General features: G+C 40.4%; 1 protein-coding gene across 1 annotated transcript in view; it reads left to right on the top strand.

The window, feature by feature from the left end:
* Positions 1-16,424, top strand: part of spire2 (spire-type actin nucleation factor 2) — a 55,038-nt gene that overhangs the window by 24,458 nt on the left and 14,156 nt on the right. The window contains exons 2-8 of the mRNA XM_085414854.1: positions 5,932-5,975; positions 6,755-7,147; positions 9,302-9,382; positions 9,483-9,647; positions 10,321-10,407; positions 10,914-11,031; positions 14,434-14,600. Coding sequence (XP_085270980.1) covers positions 5,932-5,975; positions 6,755-7,147; positions 9,302-9,382; positions 9,483-9,647; positions 10,321-10,407; positions 10,914-11,031; positions 14,434-14,600 — 1,055 coding nt within the window. The remainder of the gene's footprint in view (positions 1-5,931; positions 5,976-6,754; positions 7,148-9,301; positions 9,383-9,482; positions 9,648-10,320; positions 10,408-10,913; positions 11,032-14,433; positions 14,601-16,424) is intronic.

The following is a 16,424-nucleotide window of genomic DNA, read 5'->3' as shown; positions in this document are numbered from 1 at the left end:
AAAACTGAAACTATGACAGTAAAACACTAACTCAGCTGATGTGTACAGAAACATTAGGTATTGGTGATGGCATCCGTCTTTAATATACAGTCTGTTTTATGTCTAGTAGCAATCTTGGAAAAGATTCACGTCTAACGTAAACAGTTCTACATTAAATATCTCGACAATGATTCAGAGCTGCATGAGGACCAGGTGATAAACATGTGAGGACTGGTCAATAAGCTAGCAGCTTTACTCCTGAGGTGACCAGCTGATCAGCGTCAGTTATCAGTTGTGTAAAAGATAAGATTTATTAATGCCAAACATGTGTATAGATATTGTAGTCTTTATGCAGTTTTGCTATATTATCTTTACACATTGGATAACAGGTATGTGGTGCGCGTAGTGTTGTTTTTTTGTTTTGGGGTTTTTTTTGCTGTCTGTTTTCCAAAAGCAAATTTTAGGCTGCATCTGTAAATTTCATATTTCAAATGTACTTTATGCATTTATAATAAGCCCTGCTCTTCCTAACCCAGCTGTCTTTCTGTCATTTTATGGTTTCTTTTGAATTTGGTCTCTCAGACCTTATTTCTATGGCAACAGATGGCAAAGTCCATCTTTGCAGAGTGTGTGTGTTTGTGTGTGAGTGCATGTCTCTGTTTGTATGTGACTGGGAGTGTGGGTATCAGGCCTTTTTTTTTTTTTTTTTAGGAAACATTTTCCATCATTAGCTATGAGACCATGTGTGACTTACAGCTAATGAGAAGGAACACTGTGGGTTCACCTTATGGCAGTTAGACACCACAATAACATGATCTAATAGTTGTGGTAGTTAAATGGAAATGTCTAGGATGTTGTGTGTAAGTATATCTGTTTGTTTAACATCTAATTATTGATTTCATGTGCTTTCACTAACTATATTTAGCCTTTAATTTATCCAGGTAAAAATGTCATTGAGATTAAAAATCTCATTTCCGAGAGAGTGTGTATATATATATATATATATACATATATGTATCAGTCATGTACTTGTTTTGAGGCTGTGGCTCAGGTGGTCGAGATGGTCTACGAAAGATTACCAGTGCCAAAGGAAAATCCCCAGCATCCCCCGATTCATCCATCAGAATGCGAGTGTGTGTGCATGAATCAAAGTTTGTTTTCCTTGACCACGAGCATTTGAACAAGCTTACAAATCCAGTAGCATTGCTGAAGACTGATGGTCTGAGTTTCAGCTGTCATGATGTGGCCATTAACTAACATGAACTTGTAGCTAAAGCTGTTCAGGTAAACATGGGAAGCAACTGGTTATTTGATTTGATTTGATTTAATATTCCTTTATTAGTCCCACAAGGGGAAATTTCATAAGGCTGCCGACCTATTGCACGCAATGGCGGCGCCATCTTACCCTCCGACCATACATACATTACACAAAAACGTCACATGGGGAAGACAGGTCAGAGAGGTATAACAATGGAAAATGCACCACATGAGGAAAGATAAGGAGAGAAAAAATAACTCCCCCCAGACTGAGCTCCAACAGGGAGATCAGTTTGAGAACAGAAAAAAACACCTCTGCACAAAGATCATGAAAAAACCCTTAATACACCAAAGAAACACATGACAAGCAACAGGGGTGGGTAAAGGGTGAGAGACAGCCCAATTAGACAGTACATGGCCCACAGCCTGTGTGCTGGTCTCCTTGATCCACCGCCAGCATCGGAAGGGAATAAGCGTCGAAGGCGTTTGGAGGGGGGATGAGTGTATGTCTGCATGTGTATATATGTCTGTGTGCGTGTGTGTGTGTGTATGTGTCCAGAGTTCAGCTGAGACAGTGTCCTTCGCCCTGCCAGGCTAAGTAAACAGTCTTCCAGCCAACCCAGGTGGCCTTGCATGGAATGGGAAGAACAGTCTAAACACAGTCGTTATCAGCAAGAACCCTGTTATCATGGTTCCGAATAGGTAGATATCTTCAGCACTCAGGCTCACCCAAGCCCAAACTTCTCATTGAGAAAGGGGTGTCAATTGCATTCAGAGACCAGTTGATCAAATCCATAATTCTCTTTTAGGTTTTAGAGAACAGACTGTGAGAGAGTGTTCCAGGGAAAAGTAATACAAAAAACACGAGACTAGACAAGGACATAGGCTAAGCAGGGAAGCTAAGGGAGAGGAAGAGGAGGAGAGGAGAGAAGTGCGACTGCCTTCATCAAGAGCAAGAGCAAGAACCTATTGCATAACATATTGTTATGGCTAAAGCTGATGCTAACCATAACCAAGCCCCAGAGCCAAGAATTTGTAATGCCCCGTCTCTGCTATATATGCATATGGCTAACTGGGTTATTGCATTTCCCTGAATCTAAGCTGGAGGGCTCTTGGAAGCGATTTCAATGCACAATTATCTCCCCTTTTGTGTTTATTGGGTTGTAACTGTGGGAAACAGATGAAGGTATCATTGGTTACACTGTGTGACCCCGGTCAAGTATTATGCAAACCTGTCTGACAGGTTTACTGGGCTTCGTGCTATCGTCTCACCCCTGCAGATAGGCGGTGGTGTGGGGTGTGCATCACAATGGAGAGTTTCTTTTGTCGCCAAATGGAAGCAGCATCTATGTCTGCTCAAAGGAACAGAGAAACTCTCTGTTTGTCTAAGGTTCACATCACGCTCTAAGGGCTCTTTGTTGTTGACATCAGTGAATGCTGTGGCATGCTGACTCGCCCCTCCCACGCATCGATACCAATACTGCAAAAACATGCTGAACACGTCATAGACACCTCAGCTTCACTACTGGAACTTCAACATTATGCACTCCACACTGTATATAAATGCCACTTGTTTTGCACATATTCAACTCTGTATATTTTATATATTTTATTATTATTATTTTTATTATTATTATTTTTTTTTTACTTTTTTACTATTTAATTTGTAAAAATGTGTATACACACACACACACACACACACACACACACACACGTAGGAAAATATTTAGTATACACATCCAGAAATGCATACACTATTATATATTGTACATATATTTATTAGTTTCAGGTTGGCCATTCTTGTATTTTGCTCGTTTGTGTTGTTGTGTTTGCACATCTCTGTTGCTTGTGGGGCTCGCACACAAGAATTTCACTCGCATGTGCTGTGCCAGTGTGCCTGCACATGTGATGTGACAATAAAAGTGATTTGATTTGACATCCCTGAAAGGAAACGGCACAACACATCCTGCTAACCAGGATGCGTCGTGCCATAAAATAAAAAGCTGAAAAGTTGGTTTTAATATTTTATAACAAAATAATAACTTGCAACCTTGACTTGAAACATGATTTAATAAACATTCACTGGGAAGAAAGCAGGGCTTGTTAAACCAGAAACAACAAAAACTATTGTGAGCACTACTACAATGTGCTCCTTTCAACCCATTAGGTTAAGCAATGGCTAGGTGGTGTAGTGCTTTTGGTGGCAATTTGCCATCCGTTTCCTACTTAACCTGTTTACAATGCACTTTTGTTGCTTATTTTTATTTACATGTTGAAAATAAAGCCATCAAAAGACTTTGAAATAAAAAACATACAAGCCACTTTCTCCGACATTTAGGCTCATAAACATTTTTCTTTCAAAATTTTTTGGTGAACTTGAACCTAATTTTGCTCTTTAACAAAATATCTTCAGGTATAACATGCTCTCACTCACAGTTTAAAGAAAACCAGTGGAATTTATTCCTCGATCTGAGATGAATAAAAACAAGCTCCCTGGAAAGGAGTCTAACTGTAGTCTAACTGAATCCATTTGGATAATGGGAACTGTGGGTTCCATTACCAGCTTCATCATCTTTCATCTGCTCCATTTAGAAGTTACCACAGTGGCTCATTTGCTTCCACCTCACGCTATCTCCATCGTCCTCCTCTGTCACACCAGCCCTCTCCATGTCCTCCTTCACTACATCCATGAACCTCCTCTGTGGCCTTCCTCTTTTCCTCCTGCCTGGAAGCTTCATCTTCAGCATCTTCCTCTGCACGTGTCTAAAAAATCTCAGCTTTGTGTCTCCAAACTGCCCAGCCTGAGTGGTCCCAGTTATACTCTATCCTTATTGGTTCAGGAATCATTGGCGCTGGAAGCTAAAAAACCTTTCATGCTTTTGCCATCGTACCTGCATGGAAAACAAAAGCTTATTGGGAAGTGTTTACAGCTTTCAATTATTTTGTTACAAACTCAAAGTCTTCTTTGTTTGTAGTTTTCAAAAATTACTAATGTGCTCGACTATTATATCATTTTAGCACATTCACTCTTCATGCTGTCCTCAGCAGGGCCGAGGCACAAATAATGTTAGGGAACTCCAGTCACCTGCTCAAAAAGCTCTTGGGGTAAACTATTTTTGTATTTCCTAATCAGAAATGTGACGCTACAGTACTCTCAGTCAAACTGACCCTGCTTAAGAAAGCTCTTAACTGAATTTGTGTCTCTAAGTACTAAAGAAAGGTGCTTCAATGTTTCCTTTATTGCCTCCTTCAGCAAGGGGGGTGCTTCACCATCCTTTATCAGAGGAAAAGCAATAAAGCCATGCAATCTTTTATGCAGCTCATCATGCAAACTGCTCTGCTGCTGTATTTCCCACCTTGTTTGAAACCATCACTAAACTTTGAAAAACTTGATAAACACACATGGTAATATTTCCACTATGTTACTTGTTCCCTCGTGTGAAGAGTGGGAGTGGTCTTATGTATTTTCTGTAAATAAAGATCATTAGAAAAAAAAATCAAGCTCTAGTGGAAGTCAGATTTCATTTCATGTCTTAATTTTTGTATTTCCAGATTTCAGAATCATTAATTTTACTCAAAGACACTGGATGCCTTGATAAATGCAGCAGTTAACAGCATCACCTCTTCAGTAGAAAGTGGACATTTCTTAATATTTTCATTCACATTTTTGATTAATATATAATTTTTTTAAACCTTGATAGATATTTTCTCAGGCTTCTCCACATTTATGTAGTCTGAGAAGCAGCTGGACCTTAAAATTGTGCTTTTTCGTAATCAATCTTTGTGACGTTGTAGTTTGAGCAAAGTGAAGCAGGGACAGGTGCAAATTGCTTCATGTGCCCATTAACCATGTCTCTGGTGTGTTATATGACAAGTGACGAGCATTAAATGGAAGTGAATCGGGGTGAAAAATGGCTGCTGCAGAAAAGAGTCCTATCCATCTCCATAATCGTACAGCAGAGTGCTTTTAAATATTTATACTGGAAAGGGAAAAACTCAAAAATTACAAATAATAAGTGAGACTGGTTTTGTCCTTTTTTCCTGCCTGAAGGATGTTCCAGAATACTCAAATTTATGTAAAACTAATTTAAATGATAAAATCTGTGCTTTGGGACATTTTAACGAGGCTACATCGGCAAGGGGGGAACCTGAGGGGTGTATTAAAAAAGTGAGATGCGAACTGCTCAGAACAAATCTTAGTTTGGATTCAAGTTTCAAAAGTTAAGCTCAGTCATTAAAGCTAAATAATGGGGCAGCACCACAGAAGAGAGGTGGGGAAAAAAGTTTGTAATAGCATAAAATCAAATCAACAAATGAGCCAGATCCACGACGCAGAGGAGAATTAGGACAGAACGCCTTAATGTGGGTTTACTTGTTGAGAAAATCAACATCTCGTGTTTTGCACGTGGAGACTGCTTTATTTGTTTTACATTTAGGTGGTATATGAGGTGATATTTTTATTTAGTTTGCTGTATATTAAAATATTGTACAAAGGATTTACTTTATACAATTTATTAGCATTTTTTTTAATCATATTGGAAATGAAACTTTTTAGATGGGTGAAGTGTATAAATCAATATTGCATTTTTTCTCTGTTCTTTAGAGATTGAAAAGGAGTAGGTGTAAAATATTGCAAAATCTTAACCTTTGCAGATTGGTTTTATTGGTTTCATCTTTTTGTTTTTGTCTCTTTAGATGACACTGATGGGCCTCCTCGTTCTCCTGCTACAGAGTGCCAGGTGAGAAAGAAACTCTAGACATAAGTTACTGTCAGGCTTTTCAAAGGTGTGTAGTACTTTTTTGTCCCTTGTCCTTGGGGTCAAAGTTGCTGTTACTGAAAACAATGGTAGATTCAGTTCAAATCAGTTTTATTATATAGCGCCAAATCACAACAACAGTCACCTCAAGGCACTTTCATATTCCAAGGTAAAGACTCTACAAAGTTAAAAAGAAATCCTATCAGGCTGTCTGAATGTTATGGGCAAGCATTTGGCGACAGTGGAAGGGAAAAATCCCTTTCAACAGGAAGGCAGGGATTAGGACAGTGAGACAACATCGCCACCTTCAGGTTAAGTTGTAATCACAATTTTACAGTGGACCCACTGTAAAAATTAAATAAATAGATGATAATGATAATAATTACAAATCTATAGTAGTTGGTGGGGAAAAAAGGAAATTTTATTGTCATTAATTGTTTATTTAATACTAGTGGGGGATGTCTTTACCACGAAAACTGTAAAACTTTAAAAACTGTAAAAATTCAGTGAAAAGTCCAAAATTGACGTCCCTTTTCACATTTTCCAAAGTCATCCAGTGGGCCAGATTGAGTGTTTGCGGTGCTGCTTCTGGCCTCTGGGCCTTATGTTTGACATCCCAGCTTCGCAACAGCAACATGGGTGAAGAATGCTTAAAAGGGAGTCTTTTATGTGAATTAGATTATATTTATCTGGACCTGTAAAACAGTTATTAGCAATACTTTTAACTGACTTTCTGTGTTCCTCCTCATTCATCCCTCCAGCTGGTCCACCTGCTCGGCGTGGCTATCTACCGAGCCCTGGATTGGGGGCTGGATGACACTGAGGAGCGCGAGCTCAGCCCACAGCTGGAGCGCCTCATCGAACGCATGGCGGCAGGGGATCAAAGTGGAGGGGGCTACAGCACCGCCGGAAACGCAACAACAGATGAGGGGTACAGTGGACAGGAAGAGGAGGAGGAGGAGGTAGAGGAAGAGGAGGACCGGGAGGACATAATCAGGCCGGTGTGTACGTTCCGCCAGGTGATGGCGCTGTGTGCATCTCGACTGGCAAACCCAAGTCTGGCTCCGGAGCACTACCAGGCCGTCTGCAGGGCTCTGTTTGTTGAGACCCTGGAGCTGCAGACCTTCCTCGTCAAGATCAGAGATGCAAAGGAGGTACGCTGAGTTTGTTATCATCTCGTCATTTTATGTTTTGTTTTTTGTATTCATAGGATAGACTGGAATGTTAAAAAGAAGAAAAACAATAAAGAGTTGACTCAGCAGCGTAATGCAATCTCAGGTTTCAGCTGTCCTTGAAAGCATCAGGTGTGTGCCACCTGTAAACAGGTGTAAACAAGAATAACTGACACGCCACAGCTGCTGCTTCAGTGGTGTAGTGTTTGTGTGTGCCCTCTAAATGTGAAATTCTTACAGCCTTTCTCCATTAATATTCCTGTTTACATCCTGCAGACTGATAAATGACTGAAGAAGCCGCCTCCACAGTTTCCTCCAACTACTCAACCTTAAATCTGACTTGCGGCGCGTCACTGCAGTGTTTCTGCTTTTTGGTCGATATTTAGCAGAAACATGGTGCAGAAAGCTGTTTACATGAGTACATGCAGATGGTAGACTGACACTGTGTCATTCTAGCAGATCCAGATGAGGCAGAGAGCCTTCAGTCCAGAGTCGTTGTTAGTTAATACCTTTCTGTTTCAGCAGCTGTATCTCCGCCTGATTTTACCCTCCAACCCAACCCAAAAATTTTTAAAAAGGCAGGAGACAGGAATCAGGCAGGAGTCTCCTTGAGCTGAGACTTTTGCAGATGACATTGTGATCTGTAGTGAGAGCAGGGTACAAGGCGCAGAGATGGTGAAGTTTAGATGAGTTTAAACACTTGAGGTCGACCATCCAAAGCAATGGACAGTGCACAAAAGAGGAGAAGAAGAGAGCATGAGACGGGTGGATTTGGTGGAGTGTCAGGGATGACTTGTGACAGAGGGATATGAGCAAGAGTGAAAATAAAATAATTTTAAAAGGGTGTTAAAATTGGAGCTTCCAGGCAGGGGGAAAATAAACCTCAGAGGAGATTCATGAATGTAGAGAAGGAGAACATGCAGAGGGTTGGTGTGCCCGAGGGCGATGTGAGCGATGCTAGAATAAGATGGAGGCAGATGTTGCAACCCCTAAAGGGAGCAGCCAAATGAAGAAGAAGAAGACAACTGTCTGAATAATTTACTCAGGCGGGGCAACAAAAATGATATGAATGGCTTCATATGTATTGTTAGCAACTAACATTAGTGATGGTTTATTAATTAGCATTCACCCAAAATGACACGCTCACAGCTGTCCCATCAAGAACATATGGGAAGACTAATGAATGTAGACTTTATTCCGAGTCAGTCAGTGCAATATGCTGTAATTCTGGTTTCCACAACTTGATATATTATCAAGTTTTTGACTTGCTTACATCTTGATAGGTTTTCTGAAAAATTCCCGAAGCATCTCTATCACAAATACTTCAATTGATACTTTCATGTACACTTATTAGGTGCTAAAACAGTTGAAGTATTAGTGGACTTGCAGATGTTGAAAGCAATTAAAATGTCACATCAGCAGCTGAAGTGTAAACACTTCTGACAAAACACTGACAAATTGATTTGTGGATGCTTTTAAAATAAGTTAAAGTTATTCAAAGAATTCAGGGGGGGAAGAAGCAGGATGAGCTGGAACGTTTGGTTTTCATGGCCTTTATAAATGAATTTCTGTAAATAAGCTTTGGGTAACTGGATTTGTCTCCAGTGTCATATTTAACCATTTTATACCTTTTCTAAATTTGTAAAGTCAACAGAATCTCTGCAGTAATTTATGTTAGGGCAGGGCTATATGGCCAAAAATATTTATCACGATATACATTTGAAAATTTGCAATAACAATATAACTGACAATATAATTGACGCGAGACAAAATACAACTCCACAACTTTATTAGTGCAAAAAAAAAACCCCCATCAATGTATTTTCACTTAAACAAGCAGCTGTTTTTTATGTGCATTAAAGTTATATAAAAAATTAACAGTGCAAATGCAAATTCCTTGCTGACAGTTTAACCAAAAGGCATTTCCAGTGGAAACTCGTCGACATATCCTGAGCATAACCATGTATAATATCCACAAAACTTAAAAAGAGGTTATACACACACAATACGGGAATATTATGTTGAAGCACAGACCTGCTTTACTTACTATAGGTGGATGTGGGCATGTTTTAGAGGTAAAAATCAGTCGTCATGGACAACTGCTGCTGTCTACAAAAAAATGTTTTTGTTGCCCAGATGCTGAAGAAGATCTCATCAGAGGAATCTCTGGAAGACAGATCTACGGCTGAACTGGACACTCTGAAACACAGAGACTGGGTGAGGGGAGAATTCAGTCTGTGACAGGGAGGACAGCAGTGTTGTTGCTCTGACACATGCACATGAGTGGTGTTGTTGTTTGCGTATTGCTTAATGCCAGGCCCGTCTGTGGGTGCAGCTGATGAAGGAGCTCAGGCAGGGAGTGAAGCTGAAGAAGGTGCAGGAGCAGCCGTTCAACCCGCTGCCCACCGAGTTCAGCCTCACGCCGTTCGAGATGCTCATGCAGGACATACGAGCTCGCAAGTTCCAGCTACGCAAAGTTATGGTGAGAGTTCAGACATGATGTAAAGAAGCTGAAATCAGTGGAGGTGTTTTTGCAGAGTAAGCACTTAAAGCTCTGAAATGTTTTCACTGGAAACTTGATAGGAGTCATCTCAGGGCAGACAGGAATCAGACTAGAGGCCTTTTTCAGGCACCTTACTGCATCATGCATGTATTGTAAATTGGCTTCACTGCAGAAAGAAAATGTTGTATGGGAGGCATGCATGTGGCAGTGAATCATCTCGAGGCCTTCTCCACAGGCAGATGCATAATTCAGCTTTACAATGCAAATATTAATAAAGGCCTTTCTCAGCCTTCTGCTGTTTTGGCAGCAGCTGCAGTTTTTTGAAAATACCAGCAGATTACAGCATGTGCTGTGATTGTGATTACAATTTCTATTTAACTTCTATACATTATAATGAGTATAGTATGGTGAGAGAGTCGGATATTTCTAATGTTCTGTTATAGTTTATAGGCAGCTTTGGATTCCAGAATATGCTCCTGGATGTGTGGAGTCTGTTTTATCTGCTTTGACTATGTGATGTTTATAACATGTTGCAATGTACTTTGATCAAGAGGCCAAAAAAGAGTCGCTGCTATCCATCTTAGCCTTCTGTCTATCTTGACAAAAGTTAGACTTAGGAAGTAAGCTCTGCATTGTTTCCTGGCTTATTCAGGTGGACGGTGATATTCCTACTAGAGTGAAGAGAAATGCTCACGAACTGATCCTGGATTTCATCAGATCAAGACCTCCACTTAAACCAGTAAGTGGGTTTAGGGGTTTTTTCCTCTCTCTGCGTTCTTGGCTAGCTTAGTGTTAGCACGCTGTCTGTGCAGGTGCTTGCAGAGAGCTGAAGTTATGTTAGCAGTGTAATGCTTCTGTCATGGATGCAGTCTCCACTTTACCATCGTGCGCTCGTGTTTTTGTGCAATAAAAATAAAAACTACCTCCAGTGGACAATGTTTAGTTTAGGTTTTTTTTCTTAATGCTGCCCTCTTTCATACATGCTAATAAATAATACTTAGATGTCCAGTAAATGTCTTATTTTTGTTTGGAAGTTTATTAAGCCTCATTTCTAACATTCACTGATATCATAGCACAGTGCTGTTTTCTTCTGTGTGGTTGTGTCATGGTTTTTAAATTTCAACATCTGGACATGGACTGCATAACCTGTACTGAGTAATCAAAATCTCTCTTCAAAGTACAAAAGTAATATACTTATATTTATTTCTCACTCGTGGATGTGACCTAATTGCCTCTCTTCTTTAGGTTTCAGAGCGCAGCCTCCCTCCTCCTCCCCCACAGCAGCAGTCCCTCCATGACCGGGTCCTGGCTGAGATCAAGCAGGAGAGGAAGCTTAGACCAGTAGTTCCACCCAGCTCGAGACGTAAGGGAACAATCTTTGATGTTGGTGTTGATAGATAAAACAAAATAAACAGAACAAAGAATGCCACTAATCAAAAGGAGGTTCAAAAGCTCTGCATAGATTTGCATTTAGAGATTGTTGTTAAGACACAAAGTGCCAAAGGAGACCTGCGAGTCCTGGTTCACAGGCTTAAAGCGTGTGACACAAGTAAACCTAATTTCTGCTGTTTGGTATCCCTCTACTCAGTTTGGATAAGCTGGGAAAAGAGAGTTTGGACAGGTTTCATATTGCACATTTCACCATAGCATTTGCTTTTGCCCAAAAGAGATACCAGGTACCAAGAACTGGGTGATTAAATAAACTTTTATTTTCAGTTTGATGTTTGGCGAAAACCAAACACACGCCATCAGCACAAATACCTCAAACCAACTTCAAGCACGGGATGATTTGTGCTCATTTTGCATCCACATTTTGCCCGGGTACTCTAAAAGTAAAGAATCAAAGTGCTGCGGTGACCCAGTCAAAGTCTAAACCTCGACCTGACTGAAATACCACAGAGAGCTGCGCATAAAAACCTCAGTGAGCAATGCTGTAAAGAAGATTGGGCCAAAATTCTCCCTCAATGGTGTAAGAGACTGATAGTCACAAAGACAGCAATTACAGTTATTTGAAGAGGGAAATCCATGTTGTTATAATTAAGACGTAAAAGTAGTGACTGAGGTCACAAACCGACCAGGAAAGTGCTTACAGGAAATAGGTCAATGATCAAGTGAGCATTTTTTCCTTTCCTCACGGACGCCTGCATATTCTCTAGTTCTTTTTATGGCCACATGAGTCGCCCCCTGCTGACCATTAGAAAGAATGCAGGTTTAAGGCACTCCTGCCAAAAATGCCTGTACCGACCCAAGGCCTTCTGCAGGTCTTTCCCAACTTTATATTTCACACTCCACCACTGCACTGTTTAATAAAGGCAAAAATATTTTTTTTTAAAATAACCCTTCTCCCACTCTGCAATCCATATCCCAGCAAACAAACACATGGTTTAATTTTTTAGACCATATTTTAGAAGCAGTACACTGCTAATAGTCTTTAACAAGAATGTAAATATCATGGAGAGAATGTACGGTCAGGTATTTTATTAGGCATCAGGGACCTGTGACTGGGTCATTCCAGCAGTAAAGATAAAACACAGATCGTTTTTACCATGTAAAGTGTGATCATTAAGTTAACTTTAACATTGAGTTAAAAAACAAACAAACATATTCATAGTCTCCTTGGACAGGGCTTTAATAACCTGCTGCTATTGTTGGGTCACTCCCTGAGTGTCACCATGAGCCTAAAACCAAGGCACCGAGCAAGTATCAGCTTCTCTGTCAAGCTGGCCCTATTTTCGTTATAAGGACCATCACAGGGGACGAGAGTTGGGACTCTGTAATGGTTTTTAAACCCTGTCAATGACCTAAAAACTGAGCTCGCTTGTGTAGAGTCCAGCTGTACCATGCAAGCTGCAAGCTGCTGGATAGAAAGACCTACAAAGTACTTCTTTGATAAAGTGGTTGCATATTGTGTTTTGTTGTTCTGACTGGATGCACTTGCAGAATAAAGCACTCACAAGTACATATTAAACTACTGCCTAATCTATTGTTTGTATATAGATTAAGTAATGAAAGTTTATTTATATTGTCAGAAACCTCATCAGTCCTTGCAAGTGCTCAATAATGTTCTCATTATAATGAATATTATATTTAAATTTAAGCCTGTCTACAGCGTGTGTTTGTTGATCTAGTTGGCTTGCAGCTGCATGCAGTTGCCCTTTCAGAGGTGAATACAGTTGCATTAAACTGATGAAATAATTGCATCATAGTGAGTCTGGACATTCTGTACTGTAGCTTTTGAGAGTCACAACAATACTTTTCTATTTAGAGCTGCAGTACACATGAAGGTCATCTCACGTTTCATAAATATTGACCTGCTATTTTCAGATCAAGGTCAGCGTGTTTTAGTGTGCGGACTGTTTATAAAGCAAGCTGCCTTGCAGAGACTGAAATTAGTCAACTGGGACTGGCATGCTTTTATTCAGAAAGAGGAATCGAATGTCTTGACTTGTATCTGAAGGGAGTTTTTTATGCTGATATGTCTGTGGGTAAAATACAATTTAAGAATTAAAGTCAATCACTTGCTTTGTGCTTTTAGAGGACTTCCAATTACTGCTGTGTAAATGCAGACTTTAGAGTTATTTTCGAAACCATCAACCATCAAACCAATGAATTTAGCAGGTTTTGGCTGATCCACACACATTTATTATTATTTTTTTCCTTTAGTTTTTACTTATACCACCTTAAAAGTTTATGGAAGCATGGATTGACTGGCTACTTGGAAAAGTCCAGTATTTGTGTTATTTTTATCCTTTTTTTTTGGTCTCCTCAAACTCCTACAGGATTTTTTCAGCCATTTAATAGTGGTCTGCTTCTGCAGGGACTTTATAAAGAAGTTGTACTCTCAGTTTTGTGACAGAAAGGTGTTGATGCTGTTAATTGTTTTAGCTTGCTTTATTGTATATTTACCTTAAATGGACCAAAGTGCTATGACACCTACGCATTAGACCTACCGGAGCTGTTTGGACATAAAATCCATGTCGTGAAGCTCCCAGTGGACAGCTTTTGTGCTGATGTTAATGCCACAGGAGGAATCTATGAGGGAATAAATCTGTTGCAAGTGTGACGTGCTGTTATAGTATTCAGTGAACTCTTTTTAATAACCCATTCTTTCACAAATGTTATTCAAAGGCAGACTCCAGGTGAGGTGTTTGATCTTATATGCCTGTGCCAATGAGGCTGAAAACACCTGAATTTAAAGATTAAGAGGTGAGGTCCATATAGTGTATTTGTAGGAATTTCAGTGTGAATAAATTTGGATAGGGCTAAAATTTAAATTAATCACAGTTAACATGATTCACTGAGGTTTGTGGCAGGTGGTTTAGGACAAATTGAGCCATAATATTACATCAGAACAGCACGTCTCATGTCATTGTTTGTATCCACTGGCTGTTTTTTGTTTTTTTTTTTAATTTTGTTGTTTTTTGGTTTTTTTTGTATTTTTAATGAAGGAAGAGCAATTTCAGAATTGGCTCGGGGGGACTGTCAAAGTTATGAGTTTGGTGCCAAGGCTTTTGCTCCGGCCTGGAGCTTTTCACTGAGTCCTCACCAAGAATTTGCTGTTCTTGGAAGGTCGTGATGCCTATGAGTATTAACCCTTTCTGACAATATGAACAAAACTGAAAACAGAACCTTTCTGCAACTTATGGAATAAGGCGGAGCTGCTTCATTGCACTGACTCCAAAGTGGTACACAGGGTGCGTCTGATTACTCCCTTCTGATCTCAGCACACCTGAGATTTTCTGGTTTCTGGTTTCTCTTCCCTCAGCATTTGGCTCTCTGCCCTGTCTGGCTCAGACGTGTCCCTGCAATGTCAAATCCACTTCATGCATCGACCTATCCGTGTCGGAGCTCGGACCCCGGCCACCAACCCGTCCTCGCATCCTGCTCAAGGCCCCGACCCTGGCCGAGATGGAGGAGATGAACATATCAGAGGTGAGCTGGAACTCTGTGATCTTGAAGGGGAATAGGAAAGTGGGCTCAGTGTTGTTTTTAACAGCAGCACACGCTCTGTTTCCCAATCTAAGTGGGTTAAGATTCCTCTCTGAGGAGGAAAATGAAACAGTGACTGGGAAGAATCGCTTTCTCTTTTGCACAAAGACTCAGCAACTTGGGAAATTCTTTCTTTCTCTCTTCTTGCTCTTGCTGTGTTACATCAAACATTAAAGCTCCCCTACGCTTTAGCACTTTAAAAACTATCCTCACATGTGCATGGGGGGAGATATCTGCAGGTCAAAACTGACTGCTGCTTAATCCAATTTGACTTTTTGTCCAAATAGGATTTTCATTTAAAACTACAGGATGTGCTTCAGAGGAGGGGCCTCCAGAGGTTCATGCAGCTATTTTGCTCATTTCCAGTTTCTCCCTGTGGCTCTGACAAATGAGTAGAACCTGAACAGAAATTCAGAACAAAGGGCCTCCACCAGCCCCCTGGTGGAGGCCACCAGTTTGAGCACCCTGCCCTTAGAGCAGGGGTGTCGGACTCCAGGCCTCGAGGGCCGGTGTCCTGCAGGTTTTAGATCTCACCCTGGGTCAACACACCTGAATAAAATGATTAGCTCATTACCAGGCCTCTGGAGAACTTCAAGACAAGTTGAGGAGCTCATTTAGCCATTAAATCAGCTGTGTTGGATCAAAGACGCATCTAAAACCTGCAGGACACCGGTCCTCGAGGCCTGGAGTTCGACACGTGTGCCTTAGAGGGAAGACTCACAAGTGTCCACACGATCTGCCAGTGCCACACATCCCATTTACTGTCTATTTAAGCAGTTGTGTTTAGAGCTCCTCCTTTAGCAGTGAGATCTAGTCTGCAATACCTCTACAAACGCATTTTTGTGGCATTGTTTTCCTAAAGTATCATGCTTGTTTGGCTTTAAAACCTGAGAGCAGAAATGTCCACATGACACTTCCATCCAATTACATCAATACATTCCATCATCCTATAATTAAATATTTTGTCCTGATGAAAGTGGAAGAGACCACTGACGCCCAAGCACACGAGATCCTAACCCAATCAAAGCACCAACTGTCAGAATATGTTTTGTAATAATAGTAGTTTTCCCTCTTTAAGACTCCCATAGACTTATGGCATTGTAGGATTTTGCTTTAATTTATCAAGTGTGTGTATATAAGGTGTGTCAGCTCATACATTAATATCAGAATGCTTATTTAATCCCACAAAACTGGACCCAATGCTGGCAGGCTCTCTTATGGTCTGTAATTGATACTCAGATTCAGAGAGCAACACTATGTTATTAAATCTCCTTAAATATATTTAAAAACGTGTTTTTAGTAACCTGTCGTCAAACTTTAGGGTGCAGCTCTCCTCACATCTTTCTTCCCACTCTGGGGTAAATTTCCCAGACAGGCCTGCATAGTGGTGTTAAATTTCTGTTTGACAGGCAAAAACTAATTTTCACTTCCTCCATTTTCACTCAAAAGCTAAATGTCACACTGAACTGATAAAATGCAGGAGAATAAAAAGGGATCCTCCTGCTTAAAAAAAAAACAAAGAAAGAAAAAGAAGGTCATTTCAGGTGGAATTGCTACTGAGGAGTCTCCCATATTCCCATACAATATCCATCTGAGCTTAACGAATTGGTGAAGTAAACCAGTACTAAGTTAATAACCCGCCCTTGTGGTGCGTCTATAAAACTTCGCAGACTGTATATTGCTTGGACCCAAATGGGGTCCTGACCTTTAGGTTGAGAAGCTTTGAGGAAGACTAAAAGCTTCATAATTAAATTGAATGTTTGAAGG

The sequence above is a fragment of the Rhamphochromis longiceps genome, linkage group LG7, assembly GCF_057381845.1.
Source record: "Rhamphochromis longiceps isolate RC_006_pf linkage group LG7, R_longiceps_female_GT1.1, whole genome shotgun sequence".
NCBI lineage: Eukaryota > Metazoa > Chordata > Actinopteri > Cichliformes > Cichlidae > Rhamphochromis > Rhamphochromis longiceps.
This window is presented reverse-complemented; position numbering and strand designations above follow the sequence as displayed.